This window comes from Pygocentrus nattereri, chromosome 13, assembly GCF_015220715.1.
Source record: "Pygocentrus nattereri isolate fPygNat1 chromosome 13, fPygNat1.pri, whole genome shotgun sequence".
Lineage (NCBI taxonomy): Eukaryota > Metazoa > Chordata > Actinopteri > Characiformes > Serrasalmidae > Pygocentrus > Pygocentrus nattereri.
This window is the reverse complement of record NC_051223.1, coordinates 24666973-24681801: the sequence shown is the minus strand read 5'-3', so window position 1 is coordinate 24681801 and position 14829 is coordinate 24666973. Positions and strand designations below refer to the sequence as shown.

Below are 14829 nucleotides of genomic sequence, written 5' to 3'. Positions count from 1 at the left end.
CCCCCACTTCAGAGCACTCAACTGCTCAGATTCTACCAAATTAAACAAAAAATAAAAGATCAACTTAAAGAGGCTGACATTTAGATTTTTAAGAGCTGTAGCCAGTCTCTTAAACATTCCCAGCATTATTATTTCTCTTGTAGGGCAGATTTATATCTAAATGTTAGCCTGACTTCAGCATAAATGTTTGGAGTGGAGAGGGCCGTGAGCACATGGTTCCGGTTGGTGTTTTGCTGTCTTCAAAGCGCATTGCTCGACTTGTCTCTTCCACTCAGGCAAATATTTACTTACGCTGTCCATTAAATGGACACTTGTCAGGAGGCCGTCACTTGAATTTCCAAGCCCACGGGTACCCATGGCGTTCTACTTTGGGCGTTCCATGTAAATAGCTGTTGTGGAATGATGGATTGTGTTTGTTTGTTGGGAGTGCCCGGGTTTATTTCATTAGCAAAACCAATAAATAATCGTCTGGGTCAGGGACAAGATTTGTTAGGATTTGCTGAAATTAAAGTGGAAAACTACCTTTAAATGCATGTTTTATTTTTGAAAAGCGTAAACAATGCCAAGTGGGCCAGAGGCAAGTTGAGGTCAGTGGATGGCTGTAGTTTAGCCAAAAAAGGTTGGATCTCTGTCCAGGGGACAACAGCACAGCATGGTAAAGAGGAGTCACTTGAACAACTTTGTGGCTAATATTGACATTAGAGAGCAATTTATGTCTTGAAAGACAACAGATGATTAAACGCTCTCAGTCCTACATCCTCCTCTTGAAGAAACTGTTAGTGATTCAGAGGAGAGTGAATGTGTTTGTTTCAGTGTTCAGTGCTTGATATATTACATGTAAAAATTTTTCAAAACACTTTGTCAGCAAAATTGTTTCTATAAAAGCACTGACAGTGAATTTTGCACTCTTGACTACAACAGCAGGAAAGCAAGAAAGAAAAGTTTTATCAAAGATGAGTGAGTATCATGAAACGGCACTTTAATGTTTTCCTTGTGAAATCTTAAAAAGTGAACCAAAAGAACAAAAGAAAAACCTCAATGACTGTCAAAGCGTTGTGACACAGAAATAAAATCACAAAAAAATGATATTTTGCAGAATGTGTTTTAATAACTAGCTTTAAAGTACTTAGTCAGACAAGACTATACAGATTATAACACGAAAAGCTGAGAAAACAGATTTTTCTTCAAGGCTTTCTGTTGTGGTAATGAGAATTTAGGTACATTAATCTGGAAGATGTTTCTAAAAACTATTGAAAATCGACGAAATGATTGAGGTTTATTTTATATTACTCGACCAGGCATCACTGATCATGTATATCCAAAAGAAAATATTACATTTTGGTCATTTTAATTTGTTGCGTCGTCTTCGTGAGAATAACCCACACATACGTACAGAGACTTTATGTCTAGTGAACCAGTGAGATTTCCGCCGGCTCAGTACAAAACCGAACCTTCCATTTAATCTGTTTTCCTTCATGCTTGTATAACCCCTGAGAATGTAAGCGGCTTTATGCTAACTGTACGTATCTGCCCAGAGCAGGAGTGAGAGGCCTGCAGGAGGATGAGAATAAAGAGGGAGCGACAGAGAGACACACACACACACTGACTCAATAAAACTCGACTGCTGAATTAGAAAGAGGGCAGTTTGAAGTCACATCAAAACAAATTGAGCTTTTGTAGGAGCCTCAGCCGGTGCCCCTGTTTAATTTGCATGTCAATGCAGGCCGTCTGGTGGGCCAGCAGCACAGTTAATGAGCAATGCAAATAGAGCACACACTGCTCCTTACACACACCATCATAGAGCCCAAGTCCACACAGCACAGCCATGGACGCGTATGTGTCTCATTATGAAGCTGATGGTGTTTTTTGCATTTTTGAGAACTTTATATTAATACATAATACCGCATGTGGTCTTTCAAATGTTGTGGCCACATACACACATATATACTAAAACATGTATATAACATTTTAAATCAATCATTGGAACAATACTCATGTTTGTATTGTTGTGTTCTATTTAAGCCAAATAGTCATAATGCTGTGCATGTTCTTACCTCCAATCCATGTGGTCAGTGAAGTCCATTGCTGCTTTTTGCAGGTAAGTTTAAGACACTGTCTTACTCAGTACAACTGTCCTGTAATGGAAATTATTGCTTTAGGTCATTTTTATAATATTAGCAATCTGAAATTCAGTACACAGGGTGATCTAAACACCCCTAAGTCACGGCAATGCTGCCTTAATAAAACCTAATTTCTCCAAAACTGTAACTTAACAGGAGAGAACAATACATCCCTACTTCAAAATATGTAAATGTAAAAAGATTAAGATGTGTAAGATCATAAGAAGTCGTTTTAGAAACACTGTTCATACAATGAAAAAGGTGTGTGGTTTCAAATGATGTCAAAAATAAAAGCAAAAAATGAGTAAAACCTCTAACCTAATATATCATGTTCAGTAATATCAAAGTGTCCAGGCAACGTAAACACCTTTGTTTATACAAACAGAACAAGACATTAAAATAAGCTCATCAGGATACAACAGACGTGCTTTAGAGACACTAAAAGCATTTGTGTCTTTTTTTTTTTTTAAACACACGTGGGCTGTTGAAGCAGGTGATGGCCCAGGCAGAGCCGAGTGGAGAACACAATCAGAGCATTAGCTTGTCCAAACTCTCAGGTTTTTGTTATCATTAGCTGAGCACTAATAGTCCTGAGGGAGGCTATACTCACTAATGCTAGCGGCTGTTAAGTGGACGGCCCGCTAATGGTGTCTTCCAGGGGTCCTGACTTGCAGCAAGGTCACCTGAGATGGGGGAAGCAGACAGCGTGAGCTGGGACTGACCAAGCATTTAGGAAACAGATTAACTCTAGTGTGGAACTAAATGACACTGTCAGTGAGGATTCTTCGCTGAAAGGGAGGTTTAAACTCTGTCTGGTGAGGCAGCTCACAGGATCTGGCACTGGCTGGCACAGACCAGGCTGCTGTAAATGGATCACCGAGAGCTTGAAAATGTGGCTTGGTGTGCTGTAATATTTCAAATCATTAAGAAAAAGCCGAACATACTGACATGTGAATGAAACCTTTGGAAAATGGTAATGTCATTGTTGTCAACACTCTATCCTACTTTGCTGGTGGACAAAAAATGTTTTGTCGATGTTCAAATCCTCTCCCACAAACAAACCTCAACTCAATGTTTTTTCTGCAAAATGTAGAGCACAAATTTTATTTAGTTGCTGAATTTAAGATGTTGGAAAAAACAAAACAACATTAAATGTGTCATAACTGTTGAACCGACACATTATGTTTTATTGCTCTCCAAATATTACACTCAGCAAATAAACAACAACTGTGCATTAAAACAAGCAGGACTCTGTTCTCTATAGATGTGTGCTTGTTTTCACTTAGAAAATCAACAAAACGTCATGTGATCAGGGGCGCCAATCCTTTGTTTTGCAGACAGCTGTGTATTCATTACAAATATCCCTCTATTGATGCAGGCCAGTGCTTCAGAAATTTCCATCATCTAATTCATGTGTCATTACCGTGTTGTTATTCAGTTGTGCTGTCAGTTTTGCACATTGTACCTAGTTATGAAAACTTAGTCAAACACACTCATAGTGAAGTAAAAGCCATTTTCTATTTACTGCTCCAACAATAAAAACAGTGCTTGCTATTCTCTGACGTTCTCAGTATCCTTTACAGTGGTTAAGGGAAGCTCAAGTTTTACTGCAGTCTTACATCAGCTTTTCTCGCATCTTGTCTATTTCAAATGATCAGTAATAACTGTTGATAAACACTACAAAACTGCCTAAAGAATGCTGGACTGTAAAAAAGACTCTAAAGAGACTGACAGCACTACGCATAGCTGATCGGTAATGCCATTGATAAAGGTTAAGCTTAAATGACTGCAGCCTTCACTTAGTCTTCAGGTCACTTGGTTTTACTGAGAACATGCTGAGACCTTTACTACATGCGTCCCCACAGCAAACTAATTCACAACGGAATGTGAGCCAACGCTTTGGGACAAGTTGAAAGCTCTAGTTTTCAGATCAGTGAGCAAGTACAGTTACCGAGACACTGTATTGACTTACTGTGAAAATATCAAAGCTCCCGGAGCAGTTCTGTAGTGAGCTGAAATCTCCAGGCTGAGTGAATACAGACATGTTTCTGTGCTTGTTGAGTGCGAGCCAAGGCCTCAGAGCTCACAGCTTACTGCCATTCCCTCACACACTAAATAAATACTCACTCTACCTCCAGCATTAATCCCCAGAGTGCAAGTTAGAGAGTCAGAGAGAGCGAAAGAGAGATGTAATGTGTCCCTTTTGGAGGGACTTCAGAAATGACGCAGTCCAGTGGAAGCACTACTTTTGAACAAGGCCCCTGTGTTAATTTCCCTACGCGTGCTACCGAAAGAAATTCAGAGCATGCGCACACACGCACACCAAGCATAAAACACACAGAGCCTGATAAACACAAAAGATCAAACTGCAGCCAGGCACATTTAAACTTTTACAGTCAACACTGAGACCTTTATTTATAGAAGATGACTGAAATAAAAAACGTCCAAATTTGTACCCTGGTGTCAGTGAAATTCTTCTAAATCAGCTTGTTTTTTTTTTTTAAACACACAAAAAAGTATTTTCATCTCATCTTTTTTATACAATTGTGCAAATAAGACGGACATTATGAATCCTTCAGTCTTCAGTGTCAGTCCAGGATCCACAGGATGCGGCTTGTAGAAGGACGGGGCTTAATTCTCAGCGACTCCGCCCTCTCAAGTTCTAATTCAAGTAAAGTGCTCCATCGAGGGGAAAAACATAAACAAGACGTGTGTCCTTTCAATGTCTCGCTCCATGTACAAGGGGAAGAAAACAATAAAATTACAAATGCAAATAATAATAATAATAACAATAATAACAGTACAACAAACGCTATGCAGTTCAAGCATAAACAGTGTCCTCAGCCTCCTTCTTAGAGTCCAATTGCAACATTGGAGGCACCAAGAAGTAGTCATACAAATTCCAGTTTGCCGTGGCCCGTGTACATCCCCCAGTGCACGAGCGAGAGAAAGCGCTCACCCCCTCCGCTGCCCCCTGCCAGACTCAGCTCGGCCTGCCGCATCTTATCGCAGCCCAAGCAACAGTTCTCGTGTCCTGTCACGGGGACCATGCATTCCAAGTCCAGCTTGGCCACGTGTCCTTTTTTGGCGTGGTGGTGCCCGTGGAAGCTGTAGTGCAGACGGGAGAGCATCTGCTGCCTCTGGGCCCGAAGCCGCTTGTTTTCGCTGCGCAGCATCCGGAGCGCCAGCATGATCAGCAGCACCAGGATGAGGCCTCCAGCGATGGGCACAGCAATCACTGCTGCCCGGAACCAAACCTCTTTCGCCGAGGCTAACTCCTGAACCCGTGTGATCAAGTTCTGGTTGGAGCTGTCTGACTGGTATCGGTCTGAAAGAGAAAAGAAAGCGTTCATTATCAAATGGAATATACATGCAGGCAATGTAGCAGCGTAAAAATGCAAAAAATGTAATCATCTAATGTCTACAATGTCCAGCTTTTCATAACCGCTGCTTTTATTAATGTGACTAAAGTGTTCTCTGTTAAGGGATACTCTGAGAGGTGCATTCCAGCACAGTGGGAAAATTACATGATCCACAAGCAATAAAAAGTATGTGATCTGTATCCAAGCGCTCAAAGGTAAATTGCCTACTACCCACATGCTCACTGTGCACTGGAACCCATTAAATATCAGACAGCTGCCTGAAGATATAGGAGCTGTAAAAGATGTGTTTGTGTATAATAAGCCATCACAAGGCATGGTGCTAGTACAATTTGACCTAAACTGAAATAACCCCAATTTTAAGGACAACAACAAACACTACTTTTACAGTACTGAGTTCTAATGCACCTCCACAAACCATTACGTCAGTGTACCCAGAATTTAATAAGGAACTTTGAACAATGAAACAGGACAATTTTCTTACCTGTAGAGTCACTCCGAGTGTGCGCAATGTCATGTAGTCCCCGGTAGTTGCACATATCATCATGACAGCACTCAATGGGAGATGAGCCTCCATTTAAAACATCCATGTTCTTCTTGGTGCACACATCCACCGAGTTTAATAGCGGGTCTAGACACCCGTGTGTTAACGGGGAGTTTGAATTAAGTGGGTCCAGCAGCTTGGTGAAACAAGCATTAAGCTCCGACTTGCACATGTATCCTGTGGCAACGCAGTGCGGCGCATCGCAATAGCACCTGATCTCTCCTGTAGATGACAAATTATTTACATAAATTAGAGCGATTCAGTGAGACTTGACATATAAACAGCATGTTAAATCCAAACTTAATGACAATCAAACATGGATAATAAACAGCAGGTCAACACCCTTGAAAATGCTATTGGATTTTTGTGAGAAAAAGAAAAGTTCCCCTGAATCTTCATCTGTTATTGCTTTAACTGAATGGGCCAAGGTTCAAAAACAGTTACTTCAGCCACTCTGTGCTCCAGGAAAAACGACTGTCAAAACCACAGCCAAACAGTGAATTTGTGAGTTTCACTATAGAATCAGCCAATGCAATATTGTAAATCACATGGCAGGTTGTTTCACAAGCTTTAAAGTGGCACTGCATTTGTCTACTTTTTATTGTTTGGACGAGAACCATTTCAAGCACAATAACTAAACTATAACTAAAGGGACTCAGCTATGACAAATCCATCAGCTATCAAATCTACCCATTTCCAAGCGAGTAGGCAACTGTGTGTAGAACCCAAACACATTACAAGATGATATTTTAAAATTAAGCCTAATTTCCGAAATGGTGTCTGTGCCAAGGCCTTGAAGAGCTTTCCGTGCAAAAAGGCCCTTTCAGTTTATGCTATAAAACCTGAATTTTGTAGCTTATAATCAGTGGTTTGTTTGCCAAAGTCAAGTTCTTTCAACCTAAATGGAAACTTAAAGGGAGGGGTGTGCTCAGGAGTTTGCACGCAAGCTTGCTTGTGTTGAAAGTGGTGTAGAACAGGAATAATAAGCTTTAACGCTAAGAATGTGCAAAATACATAAAAATTCAGATGAAAGAGCAACTGCAAACTGCTCGAAAGTTAATTGGCTGAATTTGGTCATCTTTTACAGACTTCCTGCATCCACATGTGAACGTAGGACTACTGTTTCACCCTGTGGTGTCCCTAAACTTTTTCATGTGCGAACACCATTGCTTCTGCGAGAAAAAGGCAAAGAACACACCAGGACACAGACATACAGCCTTCCTGTGGTGTTGGGAAGTGTTTTGAGCTCCCTGTCCTCTTATTAATGTGAACTACTTACAAAGAACTGCAGGAGTGAAGGAGCCAGAGTACAGAGAAATGTGGACAATGAGAGCACAACTTATTAAAGCACTGAGCCTTAATTTATCAGGACCATCACAGCCTTGATCAGAACACTTCACACAACTGTTTGCTCCGGTAAAATCTAGCTTGTCTAGTGTTAGGGTATGCTAAACATCACACAGGGTAATCTAAGCTCATCATTTTTCTGTTGCCCACAGAAAGTCACTAAATCAAGCCATGGCCTTTGCACTTTTCCTTAAACTTGTTAATACACTTATAAATAGAGAAAATATGGTAAGTGCAGAAGAAAGAGCCGTTAGCCTCTAGCAGCTGGAGGTCAGCCTGCTCTTTTCCTCCCAGTAGGCACACTAACCTAATAAAATGAGAGAAAATGAGGAGTCTCCTGCTGCCTGAAACAGAAAATAATGGACCTGGGTTGCAAGATTCACTTCAGACATGGATGTTTTCAGCCTGATAGGCTTCCTCTGTTCTGTTTTTCAACCCCCAAGTCTACGTGCACTGCACTGCTTTTCCTCCAACGTGACGTTTGACCCCATTTTCGCGTTTGTGTACCCAAGCTGTAACTCTTTATTCTACTGGAGGAGCAGGCTGGTGAGTTTTAGGTGTAAGAGGGGAGTTTTGCTGTACCTTTGGTTAGGAGAACGGCCATAGCACACAGCTCCAGCTGAAACCAAAGCGAAACCAAGCTGGAATGACGATCCATTTACGACAACTCTTCCCGGTGGTCCTTCAAGCCTGTGGCAAGACCCTCCAAATGTGTTTGAGGTGAAGACGTCCTTGCTACATGTGTTTCATACACATCACTGCATTCCCGTAAATCCGCAGGTTACATAGCGTCCAAAAGAACAACAACTGGAAACTCAGAAGTCCTCCAGCTCTCTCTCCTGCTCCATAGGCGAGCGGAGGAAAAGCCCAGATGCAGCGGAGACTCCGGAGATATATAAAAAAAAATTAAAGACGGCGACAAACAGCAGTCCTTGGACGGAACGATCTACACATTCGTGCCGGGAAAGGGTACTCGAAATACTGCGCTTCACAGGAAGAAAAAGAGCTAGGTGTAGTCCAAAGGAGCTGAGATTTAGACAGCCTCCCGCACGCTACCGCTCTCGGCTCTGGACACTCAACCACAAGAAGGCCACAGTTTAAGGAGCAACGCGAAGCCACGCCCCCGGAGACGCCCATTGGACGACTTTGTTGATTTATTTACATACGCAGTACGATATAAGTCCACTGTTATGGGACTCCGTTTAGCCACGCCTATTTCAACTCTCATTGGACGGCCTCATTTGCATATAAAGTTCGTTTAAGAACTTTTATTTTTGTACCAGACTCGAAATCAAACAAAACGAAAACCGAGGAATGCGAGGGCCGCAGAAGTGCGGATTCCTTTTGAACTAAACGCCTTATCGTACACTTTTTAACCACCACATTAACATGTTTGATCTGTAAATGACTGCGTAATACTATATTAACATCTTGAAGTTTGTACCTCAGCCGTTACAGAGGTTTAGCGTGTAGCTGTTAGCCGTGAGCATGCTGGAAAACAGCGGCTGATGTGTTAAATATATTTGTGAGTAAATCAGTTCTTTATGGTCGATTAGATGGCATTCACTCAGAAAATACATGACGACGGTCAGGAGTTATAAGAAATTTGTTCCTCCGGCTACTGAAGTCTGGAAAGGTCGCAGAAAACCGGATGTAGGGACTGAGACTAAGCAGTTAGATAAATTAGCAATCCAAAGAGACACATGGCGCCAGAGAGACGACACACAGACAGAGCCACTCAATTACCCCCAAGACAATCCCATGCAAAACACGCACACACACACACACAGCTCCGATCGATATCTCCGCAGCCCAGCAGTCTGTTCATATGTTTATCATTCGGTTAGGACAGCCTGGACTAGCCTAATGTTTGAAACTGAGGGTGAATATCAGTAAGAACAGCAAAGTTCAAGAGAGAGCTGCTATTTAACTTATTTACCCGTACAGGTGCTATACGTGTTGAAATGATGAGCTTGTTTAATATTAAAAACTAACAGCCGCGTATAAAGTAATAAAGTAAAGCTGCTGTCAGAACAAAACCTCGTATCTCCAAAATGGCAACTTTACAGGAGAAGGAAAAAACATACTTTACTTTCAATGTAAGTCAATGGAACCAGACGTTTTTCCAGGCAATTTTGGGACACGTCTTTTGGTCCATTCATCATAAAATGCACATACAATGTAAAGAACAGGCATTTTCAAATTATGCCAAAAAGTGAAAAACTTCAAAAATGTAGTTAAGAGGTTTTGTTCTGACAGCAGCGACACAAACATCTCAGAAATGAAGTCAATAATTAATAAATAAACAATACCAACACCAGCTAACAAGTGTATAAATGTGTAATTTTCGCCAGGTTAGAGGTCTTGTGAAAATGTACGTCAGTTGACTGAAAGGCCCACAGGTTTGTGTCTCCTATCTTTATAGGCTTTGCCAGTAAAGTGACGCCTAAAACGCAAATTCTTTAAACAAATTCATAAAAACACTTCAGCCCAGTCTGACAAATACAGTAACTTTGTGAGATGCTGCGGGTGAAGATATAATCGCCGTGGCTGCTGATAGCTGCTGGTGGATAGCAGCTGTTAAAGCGGCAGACACAGACAGAGAGGCGCTCAGGCACTGTTGCCCTTTGCCTGCTGATAGACGGCCATCGGTTCAGGGTCAGAGGGGAAAAGGAGGGACACACACATGCACAGATAACTGGATCGACGGCAATTGCAGTAATTGTTGGTAATTTGGCCAAGGCGCCAGTCTATTCAGGCTCTGAACCCAACGGCTAGAGTCTACCCACACCTAACGACTAGCCTAGACTTCACACGTTCTTAGGACGGATCAAGGAGGCCAGAGGGATCAAGTTATGAACAAAGTGAACCAGGTGGACTAAAGGGAGTAGAGGCCAGAATAAAACAGGTGACCTGTTTCATAAATTACAACATACTAGAACCGTCTTTACCTCTATAACAACTTCTGTCACTGTAGGCTGCTAACGCCCGAGCTCCCAACTGTTGGAAAAATAATTTCATTAATTTTTAGCGAAGTTTCTGATATTTAGAAAGCAGAATAGGGCGTATAATATTTGTAAGTCAAAAATTGAGCACAGTTTGCTCATTAGAAGCCTTTTTTATTAGACTGGCTAACCAAGAGTTTACCAAGGCTGTGCTGTGTCGATGCTCTGGTGTAACCTCGTGGAGCAGGCTAAGTGCGTGCTGCCCTCTAGTGTCCAACCCTAGAACCGCACGCGTAGTTTATAATTGTGCAAGAGCTACACAGTAAAGGCACTGTATGTCCAAGAGCACACAAACTTCCCCTCTAATTAGAGCAACCTAATAGAAGGCCTAGAAAGCCTAAGATCACAATATCCAATGCCAATCCCCCAAACAGCACTGGACTGTGGAGCAGTGGAACTGAATACTGTGGAATGACAGGACACCATCCGGTATCTTTGGAACAAGCTGGAGCGGCATTTGTGATACAGAACTGAACATGAGTACCCGACTCTCACTAATCCTAGTCCTCACAGCAATGTTCAGTCATCTAGTGTAAAGACGTCCCACAATGAGTAGCAGCTGTTAGCAAAGAGGAGAAAAATACACGTTAATACCCTTGAAGAAAGGCCGAGTATTCAGTTCTGAACAAATTTAAGGACATGTAGTGTTAATTCCAGGATCAAAACAACGGGTTGGTAAATAAACAGATGACTCTGAAAGGCAGCACCAGTAAGCATTGCTGAGTTATGACAAACGGGGGCAGTCATGGGCTGGAGGTTAGGGAACCAACCTCATGACCGGAAAGTCGCCGGTTTGATCCCAAGAGCCAACACCACATGACTGAGGTGTCCTTGAGCAAGACACCTAACCCCCAACTGCTCCCCGGGTGCTGCGGATTGGGCTGCCCACCGCTCTGGGCAAGTGTGCTCACTGCCCCCTAGTGTGTGTGTGCACTCACTAGTGTGTATGTGGTGTTTCACTTCACGGATGGATTAAATGCAGAGGTTTGTGTGGGACTAATAAGGGTCTCTTAATCTTTATCTCATATGAATAGAGAAGCCTGTTATTTCTGCTCTGTCCAGTTCAGTGGAACAAGCCTACAACAAAACAATGGACATCGTATATAAGCAGAGCAGAGCGTCACTAATTTAGGATTACTCTAATTTCAAACAATCTGACCACCTAACCCATTGATACTAAAGCCTTCTGATAGAGTGATAGTTTACAAATGGGTCTGGCTGGGTGTAGAAAAGCTGGTTCATTTTCTGTTTTCTTTTTCTAGTAATTATTAGTGTGAACAGTTTCTGATCTACAAGAGAAACAGACAAAAAGAATAAAAGGTAGGTGTAAATGTGTGTAGACGTACCTTTTTTTCAGAGGGGATCATCAAGTTGAAAGAGCGAGCTTGAGAGGGGTGCGAACGATCCTGTGGCTGTTTACACATTCTTCACACTTTTAAAGAGAGTTACAAACAGGGAGAATGAGACACAGAGGTGTAAAGGAGTGCATCGGGAAGAAGGTGCTCAGACGCAAACGTGGCAGGGTCTGTGCCAGATAAGAGTGTGTTTCTCCATGAGAAAGTTGGATCAAATTATATGAGCTTTTAACTTAAAGCACTTAACTGAAATGTAGGACATTCTAATCATAGCCAACCATTAAACGTAAAGAGCTGAACGATGAAAGAATGACAAGTGATTTTTTTTGGGCACACAGAACAGCAGCTACTAGCTACTATCTACCCTAAAGAGGAACTCCATCGATTTGTTCAAATATCTGTATAATTAAATAAATCAGATGCGATTAAAGTCATTCAGAGTGGTTTGATGTGAAACTGACCACATTTTTACCTTCATCATTACACATAAGTGAAGATGTAGATTTACTGATCATTTCGGATATTAAATAAAATGGCTTACATTTAATCACAAAAATGGATAAAAATATATGTTTATGCTATGAAAAATAAAACATCTGTAAAGATATCTGGTAGCCTCACATTAGCAGTAACACATTATATCTAACTTGTAAATAGATCTAGGCTCATTTAGACAGTTTACACAGAACATCTAAACTACTGCGTCCTTTCAAAAATTAGGCTGTAAACACTTCTGACCTTTAGACCCAACTATGAATAATTAATAACAATCTAATGACCTTTTATATACACTTCTGGTATTGCCTGATAAAGGTCAGACACTCTTGCAGGAAATGGTCTTATTTAAACCTCAAAAAACTGGACTGTTTGCTCTGTTCCTGGAGTCATATTGGAGTCTGTTATTGTGGTATAATCATGTCTAGATCAAAAGAGGCCCTTAGACAGAAGGTGGTACATGATATATGGTACGTATGTGAAAACCTGACCATAAAACCTATTGGAATTTGTTGGACATCCCAGTCCAAAACCATGGGCATTAATATGGGCTTGCCTGACCTTTGTGGCTGTAATAGCCGACTCTCTTCTTGAAAGGCTTTTCACAAACTTTGGCTTTGTCTGGTGAAATTTGTGAAGGAGCATTCAGGCACTGATGTCAGGCAATAGCAGTCCCACTTCATCCCACAGGTGTTCAGTGGGGTTGAGGTCAGGGCTCTGTGCAGGCCAGTGGAGCTCGTCCACACCAAACTCATCTCACCCTTTATGAACCTGAATTTGTGCACAAGGGCAGTCATGCTGGAACAGTAAAGGGTCTTACCAAATCTGCTGCCACAAAGTTGGAAGCATAAAATTGTTTAAAATGTTTTGTATGCCATGCCATTAACGTTGGTCTTTACTGGAACTAAGAGGCCAAAACCTGAAAACAGCCCCAGACCATTAACCCTCCTCCACCAAACTTTACTACTGGCCATGTTTGTTCTGGTTGGTAGTGTTCTCCTTAGGTCCATCAAACTAGGATTTGTCAGACTGCCAAAAAGAGTATTGAAGAGTAATTCATCACTGCAGCCAACACTTCCACTGCTCCAGAGTCGGCAGGCTTTTCACCAATCCAGCCCATGCTTGTCAATGCGCAGTCATCTTAGGCTTACGTGTAGCTACTCAGCTTTAGAAACCTATTTTATAAGGCCCCAGAGGCAGTTTGTAACTTTGTAATAACTAATGCAACAGAGAACAGGTGATATTTATGTGCAACACGCTCCAGCACTCCATAGCCTCGCTCTATGAGTTAGTGTCACACCTAGACGCTTCCATTTCACAATAATAGCACTTACTGTTGATTGGGGCAGATCTAGCAGAGCAGAAATTTCACAAACTGACTTGCGAGAATGGAGAATTGCATGGTTATTTAATTTTATACTCAACAATGTGTGCAGCTAAAACACCTAAAATCAATAATTAGGATGAGTGTCCACATATCTTTGTCCATATAGTGTAGATGAGCCTGGGAAGGGGTTTAATAAGACTTCCAAACTACTGGAAAACAATCAGTCCACTATCTGAAAGATCATCTACAAGTGGATACATAGTATCTGCCAGAAAAGGGAGGAAAAAAAAGGTAGCATTTCACAACTTAAATTACATTAAAATAAATCATAAATTACATGATCAGAACTTCTGCAAAATGTACACATTTTCAAAAATACTAAAAGACATACATTTCATTAGACACTAGTCTGGTTAAATTCTATACTTTTAAGTTTGCTGATCTTCACATAAATAAATATGGTATCCAGTCCAGCTTTTGAGTTTGCACATGCAGTTCTTAATTGGAACAGCAGATGGAGCTGCATGTCCATATCAGAGACCCAGAAATTCTCCTGGATATCAACTCCCAGTTCAACTTCGACCCTAACGATGCGGATTCCACTATTCAAAAGGGTTTTTTTTGTGAGCAGCAGAATATTAGAGCTAGGGTTTCTTTCTAGACTCAGCATTATGACAATTTTGCGGAATCACACAACAGAATCAGCAGTTCCAGCATGTTCCAAACACAAGACCAACAAAAGATTGCAGATCATTTTTGTTGTTACTGGTCTTGCTTGCACTTTTCAAAATAAATAAATCCATTTTTAAAAAGGAAGGGGGGGATACCTACTGAAGACACTCCCTCCAAAATCCTCCCTGTGAACGTTCAAAGTGTCACAACTAGCAGGATTGTGGAACCGACTACACAACACCTAAATGAAGGGGCACCTCAAAGCACTGGGGAAAAGGTTATATTTTTGTATCAACTCACACAAATTATTATTGGTAAAATAAATCCCCTTAAGAATTTTGCATTCATCAAAAATACTGGTTAAGGTAATAGTCTATTTTACATGTATTCTCGATCAATTTATTGCATAACCTAAAAGTCATGTAATACCCCTGGCCAGTGCTAGTTTAAGCAATTAAAAGCCTGCCACACTGCGCATGTATAAACTTCTTTACAATATGAAGGACAAAACTAGAAAAGTCGGTACTAAAGAAAAGCTCATTTTAACATCAATTTTGTAAATGACCACCAATGACATGCTGAGC

The 14829-nt window shown here is 41.2% G+C and overlaps 1 protein-coding gene across 1 annotated transcript; it reads right to left on the bottom strand.

Annotated features, from left to right (window-relative positions):
* Positions 1–4501: 4501 nt before the first annotated feature.
* Positions 4502–8455, bottom strand: bambia (BMP and activin membrane-bound inhibitor (Xenopus laevis) homolog a). The gene is made up of 3 exons (XM_017710986.2): positions 7974–8455; positions 5985–6266; positions 4502–5448 (listed from the first exon to the last, which is right to left on the bottom strand). The coding sequence occupies exons 1-3, from the start codon at positions 8047–8049 to the stop codon at positions 5012–5014; spliced, it is 795 nt and encodes a 264-aa protein (XP_017566475.1). The 5' UTR covers positions 8050–8455; the 3' UTR covers positions 4502–5011.
* Between the last annotated feature and the right edge of the window lie 6374 nt (positions 8456–14829).

What these genes read in the sequence shown, in the direction of transcription:
- bambia (XM_017710986.2), bottom strand. Translation starts at nt 8,049, where the DNA reads ATGGATCGTCATTCCAGCTTGGTTTCGCTTTGGTTTCAGCTGGAGCTG. An exon ending in GGCCGTTCTCCTAACCAAAG is followed by an intron (nt 6,267 to 7,973) that starts GTACAGCAAAAC and finishes TGTCATCTACAG; the next exon opens with GAGAGATCAGGTGCTATTGC. An exon ending in CACTCGGAGTGACTCTACAG is followed by an intron (nt 5,449 to 5,984) that starts GTAAGAAAATTG and finishes TTTCTCTTTCAG; the next exon opens with ACCGATACCAGTCAGACAGC.